Genomic DNA, 23062 nt, shown 5'->3' with positions numbered 1-23062 from the left:
CCCAAAATTTCTGGTGATGATAAAGAAAAAAAACCAACAACATACTGCAGTGTCAAAATACCCTGTTTTCGGGAAAAAATTAAAAGGTATGATAAAAATCTAACTTCATTGTTATTTTTTCCCATGTATTTATTGATTTTTCCTTTTTGCGACTTTACTTTTTTTAATCAGTTTGATTTCTCCACTGCTGAACCCGTTGCCGCAGTACAAGACTTGGGAATCAGATTTTTAAGAACTTCATTTTAATATTCACACCTTCATTATGTATATCGTAAATTACTTTTAATTGTTGCTTATTATATCATATTATTTTTGTGTAGAAATTCAATATAATTGTGCCTCAACATGACCTTTGTCTGTCCTTGAATATTATTTACATTTACGCATTTGGCAGACACTTTTTCCAAAGTGACTTACAGGGGAAAACCAATCAAATCAATCAATCAATCATTCAAATTTTATTTAATTGTGCCTAGGTTGCTATTCAACACATTTCAAAAACATTACTTCTTATTGAGAAACTGGGCTTTGGTCGTCTTTAATTAGTTTCCTTATTAAACTTGATTTTTGCCTCATATTTGCACATAAAAAACCATAATGCCCCTGTTGTTATACTTCATTATTATATAATAATATGAGTCAGAACTGGGAGTTTACACTTTTTCATGTTCAGGATTTTAATGTATTCATGGCTGTATTAAACACACTGTAAATGATATATGCTGTTGTAATTGACGTCATACTGCAGAATACAATCAGTAACTCAATTTTTACTGCATTATTCCAATTCTTGTTATACAAATAAGAACAAAATTGAATATAAAATTTCTATAGAATATTATATACTGTACAAAAATATCAAGCTTTTTTTTTTCCATGCAAGCCCTTTTACAGGTTGTTGGTGCAACAGTACTGATAGACAAAAAATCTAGACATTTTACAAAAGAACCAGTAACATTTTATTGAACACTTTGTGGAAGACATGTAATATTACAGATAGGTCTACTAGTGTTGAAAAAGGATGAAATAAATACAAACAGAACTTGAAATCCCATAGGGATATATAAAAACATAGTTTTCTTTAAAAGTCTCCATTTAGCAAAGAAAAAAAAACATCTTCAGTACTAAGCATAAATACAAACGTGGTCTAAAATCTATGCCCTATAGATTACCTGGTTATTATAACTAACATACATACTTAAAATCATCCAAGACATTTTTTTAAAGTACAAAATAGGCCATTTCATTGTTAACTGTGACCGTGAGTGTTAACAGTTGGAAATTTGATGCATTAACAAATGAACCATTCTGCAGCATACTTCTCAAATCCTGAGTGAGATTAAATTGAAAAAGACTCGGGCTATGATCCGCTATAGAGCCACCGTTTTATTAGGATCATGGGCTTCATATCTTGTAGCTGCTTTAGCAAAAGATCAGCACCGTCTGAAAATCTTTATCCATAACAATCTTGACATTACTCACTGATTTGAGATTAAGGGGGTTTCTGAAGTCAACTAGACTTTCATAGCCTCTAGATTCAGAAATTAATTTAGATCTCGTAGATTTCTGTCTGAGAGATGGTTGTCTTTTGGACGGCAGTTCAGAACTAGATCTGTCATTTAATTTGCGTTTGGAAGTGTGGGTTGACTCTGACGTTTCCAAGAACTTAAGGAAAGAGTCTTCAAGTCCTAATGGCTTGAAAGACCCTGGTACAACTGTTTCCTCACGTTGTTCTTGGGCTGTAGGAGTCCCAGGATTTGAGTTCTCTCTTGAGTTGTTGACCGTAGAACGATTCCTAAGAGTCTGCATCCGCTCTGGACAAGCTGGTGTGGGGTGTGCAGGTTTTCTAGGACGGCCTCTTTTAGGTCCTGTTTCTGTTCCAGGACAGGTGGAAGCTTGAGATTCTGCATTCTCTTCATTGGACTGCTTGGTGTCCTCTTGGCCTATTCTCTCCACCGGTTCCTCCGGTTTCTGGTCACTGGATTCTCGACATCTTCTGGTTCTAGTTCTGGTTCTGGTTCCAGTTCCGGTTCCGTCTCCTCTGATGAAGAACTTGGCACACCCTCTGATTTGTTTGCTTCTTTGAATCTTGCGCGTGAGTACTTTTTGCAAAAAATGAACTGGCTCCTCTGGTCTTCAATGTATCTTTCTGTGAGGCCATGAGTGGTGTAATGCTTAAATATGCTTCTTTCTGCCCGCTCCACTGCATCACATCCTATTATCATGCATGGATACTGCAAGGCAGACTTCTTGGTGCACATGGCTGATGCCTCCTCGTGGGATTTTAGTGTTGGCTTTCCAAAACTAGTCCAATGTTCAATGGACTTCCGTCTTTCTTTTAGTGTTTTTCTTCTTCATTTTAAACTTGTTTTCAACATTCTCTTTCCCATTGTTAACACCTGGGAAGAGTCCCACTGATTTAGTCCTTCTTCCATCACTAGCTTTAGGATCATAAACATATTCATGCTTTTTTATCAGGTGACGGAGGAGGTTTGATTTTGTAGTGTAAACACGGTCACATCCCTCATACTCACACTTGAAGTGGGGGTCAACCTGAACCACTTTCAGAGATGGCAATTTCTTTGTGGTAATTCTTAATGTGCTCATGTAATTTTCTACAGAATTGAAGGGGAGGCCACACTCTGGCCGGTCACAGTTGAAAGTCCCTATACTCATGCTGGCCATCATTGCCGTGGCTTTGTCGCGCGTAACTTGTGGAGTAAGAGGTAATGCTGTACTAACCTTGTGATTCCCATGAAACCTCTTGAACAGTTTTTCACTTGACACCTTACTTCATTGTCTTTGCTCATACTCTCCTGTCCATTTGTAACACTAGGCTTTTCAACCTCAATTTCTGGTTTGCTGGGTGGCAGGGTTGCCTGATGCATAGCCCTGTAATGCAGAATCAGATTTTGCTGAATGGTAAATGCAGCAGAGCATCCTTCATGAACACAGCGATATGGTCTATATGGACTGTAGGCATTGTCCGCGTCGCACATTTTGAGCCCCAACCTTTTCTGAATTTTTTCTTTCTTCTGGGGGTCATCCTTTGTTGGTGTGTTTTTGGAGCTGCTTGGTTTCTCCGGCGACATGGATATGGATGCGATGGAGGGCTGGACTTTGGCTCTTTTATTTGCTCGCTGATGCATCTGATTTTCCTCGCTTGTCCTTTGCGCCTGGGCTGAGTTTTTCTTTCAAGCTGGATTTCACATTTGGACTCTTGTTCATATCAGCTGCTTTAGGCTGCTCTAGAGGATTTTCAGGAATTGACGGTGCCACTTCACCAACAGGACCGTCAGTCAAATAGTTTGGTGGTGATGGCAGCCGAGTAACAGTTGATACCTCATGTGTGAAGCTTTGTCCTATTACTTCCATAGGTGTTGTCATTTCAGAAACCTCTGAGATGCTTTCATTGCCTGTTTGAGGTGCAATGGCAATGTCAACTGGTTCTTGTTTTATAGTAGTTGCTGACTGTGTCATGTGACTAGCATTGGGATCCTTGGTAACACGGCTTGTGATTACTTGATCTTTGTTAAGTCTGAATGCGCACCTATTTCGGGCACTAATTTTTAATTTTTGCATCTCTGCTTTTGATAATCTATGGACTTTTTCATAGTGAATTCTTAAACCTGTTGTTCTGGTAAAAGTCTTGGGGCAAATCTGGCAAGGATATGGAGAAAGTTTGGATGGTGTTCGTTTTAGTTCTTCAATCATTTCATTTGAAAAATCGTGCATTTTAGTCAAGTGCTTGAATAAGGCTTCCTTTGTCATAAATGAATACTCGCAATCTTCCTGGTCACATTTAAAAGGTTTAGGCACCTTTTCAATGGGCCTGTCATCGCTTTTAATCAGTAACTTGCTTTTATCAATGCCAGAAGTTGTATTACACTGATTAACCATTTGTCCTAAGCACAGATTACTCTGCATCTTTTCTTGTTGAGCCTCAATCAAATCCAACCTCTGAAAGGCATGTGAAATTTCCATCAAGTGATCCTCTTGTTGATAAGGTACAGGGAGGGCTGGATTACCCAGCTGTACTGCTTTCTCTTGCTGGTTTTCAGGAGAAACAGAGGAGTTTGAATAGTCCATTATGTATGTATTTTGAGGGTTCCTGTTTCAGCGTCATAGGGGCAGTCAAAGTGGTTAAGCTACATGATTCTTGTGAGAAATCACCATTTGACATATTGTATATTGCTCCATTTGTGTCAGGGACATGAGGATCATTAAGAAAATCAAGAAAAGATGTTGGCAGATCTGCGGTCAGGTCAATTTCATCTAATGGCCGGCACTGTGAGCGTTTTTGACAGGTGACCTCCGAGAGACTTGGTGCTTGTGAACTCTCTGAAGCATCTCCTACAGATGACCTTTCCATCTTTAATGATTGCTGGCCATTTGGTTCGCTTGCTCAACCTGCTGCGTTTTCCTTTCAGTGAGTCGGGGTCACTGTTCTTGTCATCTGAGGCCTCGCATTCAACATTTGGGCAATCCTCTTCATAAGGGTAATCTGTGTGAATAATACTGTGCGGACTCATGATGCCATCCATGGAGTTATCCATCTGTTCGTAAGTTGCCATATTCTCTGTTTTAATTATTTCAGTTGTGGCCTTTAATGCAACTTGAGCTTCTGGGCTCAGACATTTCATAGGAATATCAACTGAAGAGCTCGGGGTAAGACAAGAGTTCTCACTCTGAGCATATGGAGTGTGGTAGCTTCCTTCAGGTAGGCTGTCAATTGTTGAAATACTGTTTCCATTATCTAGCTGCCCTGTCATACTTTCACTGCCTTTTCTCACATCCTCACCGTCTCTGCCGCCCTCAGGATGCATAAGTCCATACTGATGCCCTCCATTGTGCATCTGCCCTCCATTGTCAAGCATAAGGGAACTTGATACATACTGTGACATTAACTTGAATCTGAAGGAGCGTGAGACATACCTGGGCCTTGTACTACTGCCATTGAATGATCTCTTTCAGTTTGGAGGGGGGCTGGGGTTTGATAGGGGTCTGCCTGCCAGGGAGGATAGTTGCGGGGGGGATATTCATTCATGTTGAAGGCATCTGGATAGTTATTCATGGGAGGTGAAGACCATGACTGGGACATGTCTGGCTGCATTAATCCACCAGAATTGTTTGGGCTTCCCCACGACGGGTTACAGTGTTGGGTTAACCATTGGAGTGATAGGCACAGGTTCCATTGAGCCAGGATAACACTGGGCAGGTGAGGATGAACATCCCATTGGGTAATCCATTTGCTGCATTCCAGGTTTGTTGCATAGTAGTCCTGGCTGATTTGGTTGCCTGTTTCCTATATTCTGTGGATGACTAGGTGGAGCTGATCCACCCGGTGTCTTTTTTGCTGTAATCTTGGTTACTTTGTTATATTTCTTTGCTAATTTCCAGTCTTCAAATATTTCAGGATGTTGTTTCTTCACATGCCTAGACAGGCTTTTATTTGTACTGTAAGCCCTTGTGCAGTCGCTATATGGGCAGCAATGCAAGTTCTCTTCATTGCCAGTTACAGCAGGCGTGCTGGGAGGATATCCTTGCAGCGAAGAAGGAACTTCTGTCTTGATTTGAATAGGGGAAATTAGTTGTGGAAACGCTTTCTGAAATTCAGTACCTTGTACATTGTTATGCATATCTCCCTGTTGATTTGCCACAGGATTTGTTGCACTTGGAACAGAATAGACGGGGGGAATCTCTCCTCCCTCTGTTATATTATAGTCAGTTTGCTGAGCTTCTGGTGCTGGTTTCAGCTCAACTGGTGCTGGAATGGGGTTTGTCAGTGGAGTGTAACATTTCTCTGGTTCTTTGATTTCAGTATCTGCTGCAGGATTCAGCATACTTTCAATCGAGTGCTTTACTCTCACAGGAATGGGTTCTATAGCAACCTCGGGTGATGTGCAAGGTGAGGTGTTTGCTTTTGATGCCTCCTTTGTGTCTGTGTTAATTCGTTCAAGGCAAGTTACTGCAGAAAGTGATTCTTCATTGCTTGGGGCACTGCCAACTGATGGTTGAACATCTGGAGTGATAGGAGGAATTTGATTCGTGTGAGGCAAGTTGTTCACTGTATTGTTTGTACAATGATTCTGTTGATGAGACAAGAATTGAGACTGTGAGTAGAATACCTTGCCACAGTTATCTGTTTGGCAAGTGTAGGTAAGGTAATGCTGAGCTTCATGATCGTACAACAGGTAAGCTTCACTGAAAATTTTGCCACAGTTAGGGAACATGCACTGTGCCTTAAATTCTGGATGCAGTTTTCTGTGCATGAGCAATTCAGAATTTGAATTAAAGTTGGCCCTGCAATCCAGCTGTATGCAGATGTACGGTTTAGTACCACAGTGCATCTGCAAATGATCATTAAGATGTTGGACATTAACAAATTGCCGCCTGCAGTACTGGCACACCACTTTCTGTTTTTGTATCTCTAAAAACCGCATGGCCTCTTCGTCATCTTTGTGAGATCTTACATGAGCCATGAGGTTACGGAAAAATTTGAATGCTTTGGAACAGTTTTTAACAGGGCAGAAACAGTCTTGACTCATCTGTGTGTCAGATGTAGTTTGTTCTAAATTAACAGTGGGTTCTACAGATTGGTTGCCAATTTTAGATTCAATTTTGACTGGGCTCATGCACATCTTGGCAGCGACTTTTGTATTTTTTGATGGGCTTTTAGGCGACTGAGGTGGTTTGGTTACCTTCCTTGCAGCCTTCATTGCAGCTAGCCTCTCTTTGCAAGACTGCTTTACGTGTGATGCTACATGTGGCTCTAAAACCTCCCTACTTTCAAAACTGTCTGCACAAATTGGACATAGATACACTCCATCTTTGAAATGCTTCTGAGCGTGGCGAACAATTCTGTGCCCCAAGAACTCCTTGTCACACAAAACACAATACTGCATGTAGGCTCTCCAGTTTCTGAAGCGTGCAGAAACAAAACCTTGCTCCCGAAGTTTTTTAGCTTCTCTGTTTTTTTCTCTTTCATCTGTGATTTCATTGAGTTCGTTTGTAGTGGTTAACAGAAAATCCTCCAAGTCTTTGTATTCAGGGAGTTTGCCAAGTGCACTTTCCACATCTTGTTCATCTGTATCGTTTAGTGTGTCAATAGATGACACAATAGCTGCCTCGTCACCCATCAGTGCCAAGCAGTTGCGTTTCAGTGTTTTCCAGTCCCAGAATTCTGGATCAAAAGGCCACTGTGTCTTCAAGGCCAGCAGTAACTCACAGCGTAAAGAATTGGGCACTGGTAGACTTCCGTCCTCCTCAGGTTTCTGGTCAGGTTCATTGTATAGAGACTCCACAGCATAATATGAGTCAACTGTAGGCTGGAGGAGAAACTCAGTCAACTGGCATGCACGTTTAACTTCAAGATCCGTTGGCAAGAGGCAGGAAATGGTCTTGCAATAGTAGACTTGCTTTCCTTATGGTCACTAGAGGTCATTTTCAGAGCCTGAATGCACATTTCCACACACACTGGAAGTCCCACTTCTCCAACCTGAGAGAAGGAAAAAAAGTAACATTAAGGAACTGATAACAGACACAGCAACATAGTTACAATGACGTGAATAGCGATGTCTAACAGTTGTACTTTCAGCTTGAGACTAGTGTTTACCTCATTTTGGATTACTTTGATGAGAAATAGAATGTGACAGACACTTCTGCTGAGAAGAGCCATGTCTTTGCTGTGGCCAAGAAATGCATCAGCAGACGACTCCAAACGCATTAATAGCTTACTCCAGAACAGTGTGAGTTCCCTGGAAAGAGAAACAAAATGCATACAGCATATTTAACACACAAAATCAATGACCCAAAATCTGCAGCCATGACAAGTATAAGCAGAAATGGTGAGCTTACAACATATTTAGTTTGAGAAAAAAAAGTAAATCTAATTAATTTTTCCATGACAACTGTAGTAAGAGTAATTTTCTAAGTGCTCTGAGACAAAGCAAACACCAACACTTACCAGGCACAATAAACATCTCCTTGGAGAAGTTGTCGCTTGAGAAAAGCTGAACATAAGCAGAGTGCTCCTTTCTCATCTCCCTCTGACTCTAAGTTGCAGATCATCTCAAGAGCATCTTTACAGTCTATTGACGCAATCTGTAAGAGAGAGATAATGGTAGAATGTGTGATATCACTTGGGTCCTGTCCAATAGTCCATTTGCTGCTAGAAAGCGTTTAACTTAAGAGTACTGTTATAATATGTCACAGCCAGTTTAAGATTTGCTGTATGAAATACGCGTTTCAACTGCATACTGTTTGTTTAAAGTTACCGATAGCCACATTAATGTTGCTGATAGCACATTTTTCAAATTATAGCATCAGCATTTTTAGTTCTGCTAGTGGCTAATATCAGGCCTTTCAAATGGAATTACTGACTTTGAAGGGGAAAAAAAAAATCTCTCAAATTGCCAAGATGTTTTACAGTTTGTTCCATATTATTGATGCACTGTGAGTTTCATATTCAATGATTTGGATTCATGTTCAGTTCTATAATTATCTGGTCTCTTATGGTGGAAACTGATTCTAACAATTCATAAACTAAATTAATCACTCTTATAGTAAAAACTGATCGTATTTTACAGCGATGCTGATATCAGTCAACTAATCATTATTCAATCAGCCTTTCCATAAAACACTACCAGTCAACCTCCAATTAAACTGTTGCACACACTATTGCTTATGTTTATTGGTGCAATAGACCTTGTGATTCTCAGTGAATTATTGAGCAGAGTTACATTGTAAACCTGTACTTACTAGACCCAGCCAAATGTAAAGAAGCCAGTAAATATCTGTCTGCTATTGAAGCTGTATGCTCATTACACAAACCAACGCCAGACAACTGCATATAAGAGCCGATGTAATTGTTTCCTAAATTATCTATATAGATATACAACAAAATTCACTTGGGAAAAAAAAAAATAATGATAATTTTGCTTAGGTGATAAACATCCTTTGGTGTTGGAGGAGAGGTCCAGATGGAGACCAGAATGTTTATCTTTCAAAATACCCATACTGGTGTGGACAGGCCCTAAATGACAAATGTTTTAGAGCGCATGATTCCTTACCTCTTCCATAAGCTGCTCCTGACTTTTTGTCATGCAGATGCAAAGCAAGTAGGTTTGTTTGAAGTTCCCTTTTCCTTCGTATCCCGGATACTCTGAGCACATCTTTGCAAGGACAGCAGCTTTGTCAGAGCTGTCCACTTTGATAAGGTGCTTTTATTCGCATGGTGAGGAGTGTGGGGACCCTCCAACTCAAGATATTCATGAACTAAAAAAGAAAAAAAAAAACAAAAGGATGAGACAATTTCAGACAAGAGACACTTTGAAATTAAAATTGAACAAGTTAGTGTGTGTCTTCAAACCAATACACATCCAAAGAGAACCAACCTTGCTCAGTTTGAGGGTTTCATTGGATAAGATGCTGCTTAGTGTGGTGTTGGACCAGACGCCATCCTGCTGTGCCAGAACTGAGAGCAGACAAAGCTGCGTGCTCCCACTTTCTTGCAAAAGGCTGTGTGCCAACTGCAACAGATAATGTGAAATCTGTCAGCAAAGTTTACATTGCATTCTTTGAAACTTGTTGTTGAGAGAACCCACAAGCATAAACATGTAAAACCATATGATTATATTTCAGTGCTGAATGAAACCCAGTACATTTCTAAACCTTTTTTACTGTTTATCGCTACAGAGATAAGCCAGAAAAGTCTACTAACAGCCCTGGGATACTGACCTTCATGGAGGACTGAAACTCCTCCCATAAGGCACCAGGGACATGCTGGGGCAAGTAAGAGCAGCAGCTCCGCACAGCTCCTGTGAATTCAACACAGTCATTTGTTAAAGCCAGATTTAGGTCAAGGATGGGCACACACTTCAACAAATTAAGGCTAAGAATAAATAGTCACAACCTGTGGTGCTGTTTAGTCAGTTTGGAAACAAAACAGATTGTGAATAGAAAAAAAAAAAAAGTGATTTATCAACAGGACAGAACTCAGAGCAGGTGTTTCCAAAGCAGACACTTATGTTTTCAGAGGCTATTAATAGAAAACAATAATGCACAAACAGAACAATTAATAAATACTAGCTTGATTATATTTTTAATAATTCATTCATTATTATCCTTGACATTAACGATTCTCGTATGGTGCTTTCACTTGTGTACATGTTCCACTTCAAGAAACGCATCCTCATCCCAAATATGTCGACACTCCCTAAGAGGTAGCCTACATTTCTACTCTGTATTATAGCCTCAAGGACTTTGTCTTCATAACTACATCAGGAGAACAGAGAACCAATAGCTGAGTACTTCCTGTGGGCTGTGTTCTTTAAAAATTCTTCATATTCTAATTTCCTTTGGCATTTGGCTGTGTTTTCTTTTATTCCTACAATACAGTGCATATTACAGATAATATGTATGCATCTTAGCAATTACTAATCTCAGTGTATCTAAAACCTGTATCCAGGGATGCATGTTGAGCCATATTTTAAGTAATATTGTGATGTGGTGTTGCAAATTTCTTGGTTACCGTGCAAAATGCATTGCTTACTGATCATTCTGAAATGTGTACTTATTACAACTAAAGTATAAACAGGGTTCCTACAGGTTTCTACAAGTTAAATTTAATACTTTTTAAGACCTTTTCAAGACTACTTAGTCTTTTAGAATTTAATGCCCATTTTGCGGCAATACTGGAAAAATCTGTGACTTCTTGAATTTAGGAAAAAAAATTATTTTCTCTGTCTTGATTCCCACCGTTCCAACCCATTTCTAACCGGTGGAGGCAAAGTTAGCAATAATTGGGTCCTAATTTCAATATAAATTGATGGGTTGTAACCGGTGGAACTGAGTAGAATAATGTTACTTTCTTTGCAGCTTTGACATTTAACAAACACATTTATTTATTTATTTTTACCTTTATTCAACCAGGTAACAACAGATTCTCACTTCCAGTAATTACCTGGCCACATTTAAACACAATATATCGAACAAATTTGTGCACTACAAAAAAGGAATATCTGATTTAAATAAACTGAATTGAATCTGGAATATTTATCTTGAAAGATCTTTTTTTTTTTTTTAGATTTATTTACTCTTTGAGACTTAATCTTAAGATTATTTGACTTCTTCCAGAATTTTCATCTTGAGCTACCCCACTTTGATATTACAACTAATTTTAAGTAATATTTATGACAGAACAAGCTCCATTGTTGGGGAATGAATATGGAGGACACAGGAACTGTTTGCCCTCAAGAAATATTTACTTTTTTATGCAGTTTTGCCGATACATATCTATTGAGTCATTACATCTTCATAAGACCACATATGTATACCATACATAAAACAATCTTACTATGAAGGCGTGAAATGTGCTAAAATAAGAATTTTAGCATTCTATAATCCTTAGATAATACTGTCTTATTTAAGAAAACTTGATAAGTGCAATTTTCTTACTGCACTGGTAGATTATTTTACTTGAAATAAGACATTTTAAACCCAATATTGAGTTTAATTTTCTTATTTTTGTACCAGCCTTTTTTGCAGTGTGGCAACATAACTTAAGACCTACCACATTAAATGTAATACCTTTTAAAAGACTTTTTTAAGGTATTAAATGTAGATTTGTAAAGACCCTGCGGGAACTCTGATAAAAGAAAACCGATTATTTACAATGAGGGAGCATCTTTATATCATACTTAGGTTCATTACAGAGATACTGATACTGCGAAAATAAAAGTCATGTAATTTGGCAAAGACAACAGTTTTTACTCACAGTGCTAACTTTTCAAGTAGGAGTGGCACGTTTTCACATTCGGAGGAGAGACAGGAGGCAGCCTTTGCGAAGCTGAGGATGGCCACAGTGTAGACCTCGAGCAAAGGCAGCGGATCCTCATCGGTTTTCCAACGACCAGCATGTTCCACAAGGACCTGGACACCATTGAAAAACTATAGTCATTCACAAAATCTATCAGACTGACAATACAACAGAAAACAATGACAGTTTGTAAAAGTGCTGTGTGAGTGTTGGTTCAACAGTTTATCGATTACACGTTAGTCTTTAAAAAGAAAAACTAATTCATTAAAGAACTGTTAGTGATTATTATGCAAATATCCACAGAACTTGATGTTGAAGCTTTTCAAATGGAAAAAAAGCTCTGATCCATATTGATATCAGTTTGATATTGACCCAAACAACTGGATCGGGTTTTGTGACAATGGCACCGATCCACAGGTCAGTCTCTTCATATACTGTATCTGTTATTCTCTGCTTACATGTTGTGTAATTTGTCACTATTCCAGTTTAAACAATCGCCAAAAAAAATTACACTCTGAAAACAATACTATTCCAACTTAAAAATTTAATAATGACCAATAATCAAAATATGTAACTGATTAAATTAGTGTTCAACAAAATACATTCATAAAAACATCCATCTCCTCTTACACTAACAACAAGTATCTGCACTTGGAGGTTTTTCATCTTTGCTACACCAAGAGCAATTTTAGTTGTTGTGTATGATGCTTTTTAAAACTATAATATGCCTCACTAATGTTAATTTACTTCTGATGTTTTGTTTTGGCATTGTCCACAGCAATGTTTAAAGACAAAACTGACATTGTTTTACATGGAAAGAATGATGCCTGACGAACCCAGTGAGCCATATAGATTACTAACTACACATTAGTAGCAGATCATATCAGCTGATACCCAAAGAGTGGGAGCTACAAAAAGTCATCTCAGTGCCTCTGTGAAAAGGCTGAACTGCCTTTCTCTAAGTTTAATCAGACACCTGAAAGCATAAAACAAGTCATTTAAGATGCCCCATGGGGCTCTGGGCAGTTGTGTCGGAAACCTTATTTTCAGTAATGGCTTGGGAATATATTGAATTAATGCAAATAATTAAGGTTTACTTTATGAAAGTCAAGAAAAATGCCTTAATCACAAAATGAGATTATTCCCTTGCAGACATTTCTTGCTCAACAAAATTCCCAAAAAGTTTTGTTCTTGTAAAATATTAAGTGTGAATGTGTTTTCCAGTTGTTTATGGCTTATAGTTTTAGTAAATAAAGATTCTTTTTAAGGCAAGGTTTATCTTCAGGTCATGTAGAGAAAAGATTAACACACTAAAGCATCCATAACATTGAAAAAAATCTATATTTAGTTTTTTGCCTATAATCGCCCAGCTCTATTTTCACTGATTTCAGAAAAGTTTACAATGAAAGAATAAAAAAATCTTATTTGTATCCTGTTTTGTGCTAACAAAATTTGAACCCTGTACCGGAGAAAATCAAGTTATAATAGAGTAGTCTAAATAGTAGTTTACAAAAGATTGCAGGAAAATAATTACATATGGACAAACTTGGTAAAAAGTAAAACACATTTATCAATGATGTGGGAGGCAGAGCACATTTTAACTTCAAAATGGAAGCAGACAGCATTGGTTTCACACTTATTTCATCGTCCTTGAGGAATGAACACAACAAAAGTATAATAAAGCTTACATTAAAAAGTGTTACTGTTAAAATTACACTGCACTTGAAATGTGGGGAAAAAAATCTGACATGTTATTTAGTATTTATTACATAGCTCAGCTGAATACGAGCCTGCAAAGCATCAAATAAACATATGCCTCTAGTGGAAAAAAACCCTCTTTATCCTCCCTTTCTTTTCTTTTCATACTCAGAAGTTACCACCGTCTGCGATTTAAAGTCCCTTCATTTCCACACACTAACACACACTAATGCTTCACATTCATTTCATACTTTCATTGCTGACTGCATCGGTGCGTTTTGTGAGCCCATTCTCCATCAAACCCACACAAGTACAGCAGATACAGTCCGGGCTCGTCCCCTCTTTCTCAAATAACTTTCAAGCTCATGAATTCCTCACTCCCGGTTAATGTAGCGTGAAAACATAACTATAATCTGACACAATCGCGATGGAATGACAGTAATCTGTGCTGTATCTCAGGCATGTGTGAGGTAAATGCAGTCCTCGCCTTTATATTTACGTGGTCAGGGTAAATTAATGAGAGGGGGGGGAGATGTAATGGAGTCAGTGACCACTGCCACACTTTCCCTTTTAAATCACTGTCGCAGATCGGCAGCTGTAAAATTAAAGATCAATCTAACAGATTTTAATGGTGCTGGTTATATGACCAGTGTGGATACCTCCGCTGAGCTGATGTGGTTAGCCTGATTAATTAGTGCAAAAGGCCTGGGCTAGCACCTTGAAAAAAAATCATTGATCTCTCCGTACAATAAAGCAGCTTCACAAAAGTAGCCCATTTTTACACCAAGTTAAACTCCCACAATTGCAGAGATGCAGTGTTATAACGTCTGAATGGTGTTTTCTACAGCAGATACAAGTGTTTTCTGCAGTGCATATTAATGCAATCGCCCAGGAAAATCTCGCTAACGTAGCTATCCATTTTTTGCACAGCATGACCATTGCACAGGACAGGGGGACCCCGCATACCAGCTAGCAACATTCATCTGCTATTAGCTATCTGGCCTGGAAAATACGAGTAATACGTGCACGGTGCGTACACATAGGTGTGACTTCTCGTCTGGTGTATAGTCACACTTTGCAAATAAATGCATGCCAGAGACGAACATCACTGAGAGACAAGCTAAAAAGCTCGCTGGAGTTTTTTTTCCCCCATCTTCAAATGCCAGGCTGCTAGCTAGGCAGCTAGCTTCATAGCTACATTGTTATAGCAAACGTAGACGCGCATCCTCGGCCAGGAAGCCAGAGGGGCTGCAGGCTGCCCGGGATGAGCAGCAGGAGAACAGGCTAACCTGGCAAAACTCCTGGCAGAAATGCAGGGAGGCTTCCAACGGAGATTGTGAACTCTCTTTCAGAACTGTGGTCAAACCCTGGAACCGCTCTCGGAGCTCTTCGATAGCTTTCCGTGTGTCATATTCCCTCTCTGTCTCCCCCTCCGCCATCTTCACAACAATCACGACCGCGTACGCACAGATGTTACGCTGCCAGACTCGCACACGCACGCGCACGCAAAAGGGGGGAGGGGAGAGCACACAGTGTGCTCCACATACCCCCGATGTCAACAAAACATCAGTGACCCTACAGGGTCTCAAAAGCACTCTGCATCTGGAGGTGACAGGCTCATTAGCAGAGTGTCTGGCATGTCTGGGTGTCCGTGAACACCTCACTCTGTAGATCATGTATGTAAAGGCAGTCTCCCTCCAGGCAGGGACCCCCACCACACAAACCTCAACCAGGAACCAAGGTCCAGGCCCAAGGGATGGGTTTGTTTGAAGACTGGAAGGACATGTTTACTGGAGCATCTGGGGATCATCCTGGATATTTTGAGCATCACACACTTCAGTTGTAACATTCAGGTGGATTTTTAAAACATCCCTTTTTTGGCTTTTTTGTGTCAGCTCATGATGGAAATGTCTTTATTTATGTAAAGCAGAAGTTCCCAAACTCTAACTCCCCAGATAGCAAATATTTGGCAGTATTATGGCATACATTTGGCTTTCTTTTGGCATTATGAAAACCTTTAGGCTTAACTGTGGTATGATTAAGGTTATCCATAATAGATATGGAGGCACCAGCAATGTATGGCTGAGTTCTGGCATATGTGTGGTTAACCAAAAGACTGGGCAAAGAGCGGGATCAAGTATAGGGATGGTATGGCCTGTTTATGGCAAGCCAGAGGATTGACTAAAGAACGGCAACAATTATTCCATATATGGATGTTTTTTGGTTGTGTTTTGGCATATTACTGTAAAGCCAAACACTGCACAAAGAGCGGGGAATTTCTGCCCAGAAGAAAACCCCAATTCATTTTAAAAGCATGATCAACACAAATTTTGGGTAAATTTTTGGCCTCCGTTTGGCCTCTCTTTGGGTCAGTTTTGGCTACTTTTTGGCTGGATTATGGGGATTTGGGGCTTTTCCTGGCTATATTTTGGAAGTCCGCAATTAGCTTTGGGTGAATTTGACTTCCTCTGGTTTGATTTTGGCTTACCTATTTGGGCCATTTAGGGCCCATGCATCAGAACTTTGCAAAATGGCATGCCAGTTTGGGCCAGATGTAAGCCATAATGATTTTGCTATTTGGGTCAACTCAACTCAACTTTAAGTCCATTATTTACTGTTGATGTCTGCAGATACAGAGAGAACACGTCATACACTGTCACCCATAAAGTTGGAATATTTGTTTTTACAAATATTAAAATGATTGTGACAGTGTGATTTATTCTGGATAGATAAAGTGTAACTGGGACTCACATTATGATCATTGCACCTTGCCAAAGGATGCTATTGATGTGTATGAATAGGAATAAAACGAGGAATGTGTCTGAAAACAAAATTATCCCAACTTTATAGGCATCAGCGTAGAAAATATAGGAAGCTTTAATTTGGATTTTAAAGAAAGTGTTATTACAGTTTTATTACATATTCTGTATAAGTGACATAGTTGCTCATTCTGTGATGACTACAACAGATGACATTTATTACAGCTGGTAACTGTTTTTTGTTTTTTTTTCTTTAGTAATGTGAAGATTTTAGTCTGAATTATTTCATCTGAACTACACTTCATAGTATTTCAGTGACTCCCTCCAGCACAGTTATAATACATCTCCATTAAGACTAGAAGTTTGACTTGACTTTCCAGACTGAGAGATTAGATAATAAATCTTAAAACTAATTGCTTTTGTGCGAAAAGATCCAATTTGGTTCACTTTTTTTGCAGTGTGAAATGTTGAACAGAGTAGACATCTGCTGACAAGGCTGACGTGTTGGCTTTATCTGCCTGATCTGAAAGTTTACAGACCAGTAAGCATCTTATTTTACAAATGTCATAAGCGTAATAACTGTAATAATCATGACTGTCTACTGTGTAACATAAGGGCCAGCGTTGGGGGAATTACTTCAATGCAGATTATAGAATAAATCTAATTTGTAAAGTGTTCTGTTACATATCTTACACACACATTACACTGACATATCAATCATCACATCATGTTATGTTATTTTCTATTGCTTTAGCATTATATTACCGTATTATCACATCTAACAATGTGAATGAATGGGATTCATATAATACCACTACAGAACCATGGAGCTGAGCTGAATGTTGGGTAGTTATTTATTTATTTGTGGTTTATTTGATAGGGACAGATATATATACAAAGGTAAACTGAGAACAGCAACCCCAAGTAAGTAAGTGTTTGTAACTAATGCTAGAAGGGCTTTTGCAGAATCAAAAAATGTAAAATATAAAGTATAACCTGAGTATAGTTTGAATGACATAGAGCAAAAAAATTATGCTCATCAAAACTGATCACAACAGAATATTAAGAATACAAATTTAATCACGTAGACAGAATTACAAGCTAAAATAATGTGGAAATACAGATGGTGTGGGAAAAAGGTTAAGGCAGTTTATTTTGACCTTTCATTTTGCACAACATAAAATTAGAGTGAAATACATTAAACGGAGGCAAAATAAAACATTTTCACGATGGAATATATTATTTTCACTCATTTTCTGCCCAGCAACTAAAATATTCCCAAAACAAAAATGGCTCAAGCACCAGCACTTTTACACTCGCTGTTTTCACACAGCAGGAAATGGATGAAAAAGATGTTACAGTGGTAGCAATAATGTAAATTCCCATCTATGCTACAGAGTGCACTGGGCAAAATCATACATTTACAGACACTTGAAATATGTGTTCACAGTCAGAGACAAAATGTGCGTTTTCTGAGTGTGAATGTATATTTCAAGTGGCTGAAAATGTAGGTTTTTGCACAGTTGTGAAGTAGCAGTTTTACATTTGTTTTTAAATCATTAACTTATGGGATGCTGTTTCAATGTCAAAGCAAATGTTGAAATTCAGAAAAATATCTGTTGACTTTAATAACTGTATGCTAATTGTCATATATTTAAAAATTAACTGTAAATCTGATGTCAAGTCTTTATTTTGGGCCAAATAAGTTGATATGTCTGTATAGGGTTAAAGGTATATTACTAATGACGTTTCTACTTTAGCCTAAGATACCTAAACTCACGTTCATCAATAAAACATATGAGCATTTGTGAATGTTTCAATCCACACATGCAAGAAATAAGCATTTATATACTGTATATATAAATCTAAAAAAAAAATCAAATTCATACTTGAAGTTGTTTATTGTCTAACCTTCATGTTTGATTGAGTGACTATCAAGTGTGTAATGGCAGAAGTTATAATCACTTGCCTTCTCTTGGCTGTGGCTTATTTCACCCCTCGTTAAATTACACATTCAGAGGGAGTTAATGCACTTTAACTGATTTCTAACGCACCACAGTAATCAGCACAAAATCTCTTAACACACACATAAACATATGAGACACATTCACAAAAAAAAAAAAAAAAAAAGCAAATTCCGGCTGCACATTTTAATTGCTTAATCTATACAAACATTATCTATGCAAAAATGTAGACTAATTTCACATCATGGACACAGATTTGCTACAAAAATATTATCTGGCAATGCAAGGATAATTAATTTATAACAGAGGAGAGCATGTGCACAATTTGCTGCCAAGCTGAGTACTGCAAAATGGTTTCCAGTTGCCATCTGTCATATCTTATGATAATAGCAGGTGCTGCAGTGGCACTCTGTGTGGTTTTTCACCCGAATGCCATCCACCTCTGTCTGAAATAAAAACAGCAAGAAGATGTGCAGGAGTAAGCATTATCATGTCAATTTCCAGCTGCAAACAGGAAGAGTCATTATATCTCTGCTTATCAGTAGACGTGTGGTGGGGTTAAATTCACATACTTTGAAACAAAAAGCAAAACAGACTGTAGAACACTATAAATGCAAATAAAAACAAGCAACTCCACCTATTCAGTATCATTAAAAAATATCCTAAAACCAAATTGAACATGTAATATCCCTTGTCAAATAACCAAATCATTTTTGGCACATTTTGTGTGATGTCAGACAAATACAAAGTGTAATGTGATTTGACTTGGAAGTGTGATACCTTTATTGTTACATTCTTTGAACAAAATCACTTGTTTAATTCTACATGACCTAAACTGGTGCCAGTGACCAAAAGCATCTCCTGACTTAAGATGTTTAATAACTTTTGAGGGAACTAATTCTATCACTACATGTAAACTATTCAGATAAAATTCATTTTCTTAGCAACATCAGATAAGACCCATTTGTATGTTAAAAAGCTCCGTAGCAAATGTGGAAACATTGTCATTTTTGTCAACATTGATTCAACAGTAAAACCCATGTAGTTTGTTCTATTTGAAATAATACATTTTGATTTACTCTGAGCTTTTATGAACATCTACATCAGTAAATTCAATATAGGAAAATACAGTCACAGAAAAAAATATTAAACCATCAAAAGTCATCAAAAACAATGGTTATGCAATCATGTACTAACTCCTGTGTGTATCATGTGACTAAAACAGACACAAAAGAAAACATGGAATGCCCAAAAGCACTGTTTTTGTCAGTACAATGCCATAGCTATTGATGTAAGAACTGAAGTGATTTTGGTTATTATCAAGAAGACATGGAAAATGGATAGATATCAGCTCTGAAATCAAACTCTTATGAGCTATTTTGTTGTTATCATTATATTTGTCGAAACAAATGTACCTGTAGTTGTACCAGGCATTAAAATGAACAAGAAATTGAAGAAAACAAGGGTGGTCTTATATTTTTTCTGCGACTGTGTATGATGCCACCAAAAAAATGCAAAATGCATATTATGACAAACACTGATAAATCACCAGAAAAAGGTTAAATGTGGAAAAAAAATAATTTGGCAGTTGCCATAAATAAAGTTGCAGGTTTTTAATCAATTAGTTTGGTAGTTAAATAAATAAATAAATAAATACATACATAAATGTTGTGAAAACAGTGAAAATGTCTTGTTTGGTCCACAGCCCCAGAGAGATATTCAGTTTATTGCCACAAAAATATTCAAACTTTTTTATTAGACAATTCCCACTGATTAATTTATTACTGATTATGGACTGATTGATTAATTGATTCAACTTTATTGTCATTGCACATGTCACAGACACAAGGCAATGAACTATTTTGAGATTGCATCAAACGTGGAGTGCAAAGCAGTATGGGGAGATAGAATCAACTCTGGATATGGGATAATGTATAATATAGTATTTGAAGTATAGTTTATGAATATGCGTCTGCAAAATGAATGCAGCAAGGAGAATAGTTGGTGATCCATGTAATAACTGACAACTAATTGATTGCTAGAATAATTGTTGCAGATCTAGTCATCTGTTGATACGTTGGCTTAACTTTTACCTCATAGCCGTGTTTTGCCACACAGCACGTTGCCTCCGACGTGATGTTCTTGGGAATCATCATGGTCATTCTGGCCCTGAGAGGTCGGATACGCCCTGGAGAAGCAGCAGCCCATGCACTGATAAATTGGACGATCCCTTGAGAAATAGAAGTTCTTTTTCAGGGTGCATTCCTCACAGCCCACTAGAAAACATTAAGAGAACAAGACACTTGAGAATATTCAACGTGATGGTTTGATATTTAACTATTTTCAAAACTACGGATACCTGAACTAAGGTGACCAGGTGTCCCACTTTACGAAAGACTTGTCCTACATCCCACATACTGGGAGACAATGCCCCACATGTTGGATTTTACATGAGCACAAGCAACTTAGCATCCAAATGTGATAAAAAATTAGGATAAGAACATGTGAATCCATCCGCTTTTGTTATGTAAATATCATATTATGAAGAGTTCTGTTGAAATGACTGTACACTGGCTTTCACAAGGTTACACTGCAATGATCATTCAACCTTTATTATTATTATTATTATTATTATTATTATTATTATTATTAGCAGCAGCAGCAGCAGCAGCCAGAGTGAAGATGCAGTTGTTCTGAGAAGCCAAAATTAATGGTTTTCAGCAACTCTATATATATATATGTATATATATATAATATATTATATATATATTATATATTATATATATATACATAATATATATAATATAATAATATATATATATATATATATACATATATATACATATATATACACACACACATTATATTATATTATATATATGTATATATATATATATATATATATATATATATATATAATATAATATATATATATATGTATATGATATATATATTGTATATATATATATATATATATATATATATATAATATATATAATATATATATATATATATATATATATGTTGGCTTTAATGCATAATAACAATGACAGGTGAACAGATACAGAACTATTTAATTGTCATTTAGAATTTTTTTTTTACTTCAAGGGCTGTTTATAAATGTATTCTTATTTCCACTACATGTTGAGATCCTAATCTGTGACCTTCAGAACTTATTGCTGTTTGTTTGTTTTGTTTTGTTTTTTAACCCTTAATGATTTAGAACTACTTTTGTAGGTCACTTCCAAATAGATTTTTGTCCTTTCCTAAGTGGTTTATCAACATTATTTATATTATATTTATTATGCCCCATTATTTAGATTTTTGGTGTGAAAATGAGGTATTTTCCTGTATATAATTTTACTGATCATATAAATGTTCATAAAAGCTCAGAGTAAATTCAAACATTATATCACAATAGAGAAAATGGAAGAAAAAAATCACTTTTTCTGCAAAACATGTCAATAAATGAACACAAAAAGTAAGTGTCCGCAACCACTGTCATTGGTCAAACTCTATGGGTTTTACTGGTGAATCAATGTTGTAGAAGATGACGGAGTCTCTGAATGTCCAAATGGGTCATATGATGGGATGATGATGAAAAGCTGAGAAACTGTATTTTACCTGAATTGTTTAACCCATAAAGACCCAAACAGTGACAGATGACAAAAACCATCTACTGATCTAAACTGTTTAATACCTGTTGATCCACTAATCCTATTAATACATGTAAATAATTGGTGTAAAATACAGTTTGTCATCTTTTGATGGTCATCAGATACGAAGTTCAGAGGCTCCATAGTGAGCGTGGAAACACCATCATCTTCTACAACATTGATTCACCAGTAAAACTCATAGAGTTGGATCAATGACAGTGGATGGACACACTGGGTTTATGTTCAGTTAATAATAGATTTGACTGAAAATGTCACTTTTTCTTCAGTTTTCTCTGTTTTTGATATAATAACCATCAACTTTTGTCAGAGCTTTTATGAACATCTTCATGATCAGTAAATGAAATGTAGGAAAATATCTGATTTTTACTGAAAAACACACATACAGAAGATAATATTACAATATATGGTGATAAATCGCTTAAGGAAGGTTAAACATAGAAAAAAGTTCTTTTGGGAACTGACACAAAAGTAACACTGAGTCCTTATGGGTTAAACATATTGATAGGATTAGTGGTTGAAAAGTTATTAAATGTTTTAGATCAGTAAATACTTCTGGCATTCTTCATGGAAATTATATTATGATTTAATACTTCCTGAGATGTCCCACTTTTTTTGTGTTGGGTACAGAGATTTGTACTTATAAGTATATCTTACTGTTTGAAAAGTCACTGTTGGGGTAAGAATTGGCGACGTAGAGAAGAAAAGACACCAGAAGAACAGACAGTCCAGCTGATTTCACTGAGCCCATTGTAGCAGTGGTCACCTAACAATGCAGAAACAGAACACAGAGAACATCAGAAACCACTGTTAACAAGTGAGTCATAGATGAAGATGAAATGTTACCATGATGAGAGGTCCGTTCCCTTTGAGGTCAGCTTTGAGTGCTAGGTCCAGCTCTGACTTCTGCCTCCGTCTTTATATACCAGTGTCCACCTGGACACTTCCTGGATTAGGTATCAACCTTATCAATGATCTCATTGACTCACTGGCCACTGTGATGCATTCTTCGTAATCCCCTTAAAGAACAAAATGATAAGAACAAACCATGGAAAGTCACTAACCTCCATCCTTCCATCCTGATTATTGATGGTGCGTTTAATCCCTGGGTTTTTGTTACTTGGTAACTGAGTGTTGTTATTAGTGAAG

At 37.3% G+C, this 23062-nt stretch overlaps 1 protein-coding gene and 1 pseudogene across 1 annotated transcript; both read right to left on the bottom strand.

Annotated features, from left to right (window-relative positions):
* Window positions 1-1094: 1094 nt before the first annotated feature.
* On the bottom strand, window positions 1095-14964 carry LOC115413944 (zinc finger protein 292-like; annotated as a pseudogene).
* A 3646-nt stretch (window positions 14965-18610) lies between these two features.
* LOC115413839 (glycoprotein hormones alpha chain-like) lies at window positions 18611-22673 on the bottom strand. Its single transcript, XM_030126953.1, is given in 4 exon segments — window positions 18611-18685; window positions 20333-20408; window positions 20410-20515; window positions 22571-22673. Coding segments are annotated over 4 exon segments (351 nt in total). The 5' UTR covers window positions 22665-22673.
* Window positions 22674-23062: the final 389 nt, after the last annotated feature.

The sequence above is a fragment of the Sphaeramia orbicularis genome, chromosome 22, assembly GCF_902148855.1.
Source record: "Sphaeramia orbicularis chromosome 22, fSphaOr1.1, whole genome shotgun sequence".
NCBI lineage: Eukaryota > Metazoa > Chordata > Actinopteri > Kurtiformes > Apogonidae > Sphaeramia > Sphaeramia orbicularis.
Note: the sequence above shows the minus strand (reverse complement) of the source record. Positions and strands in the feature narration are given on the sequence as shown.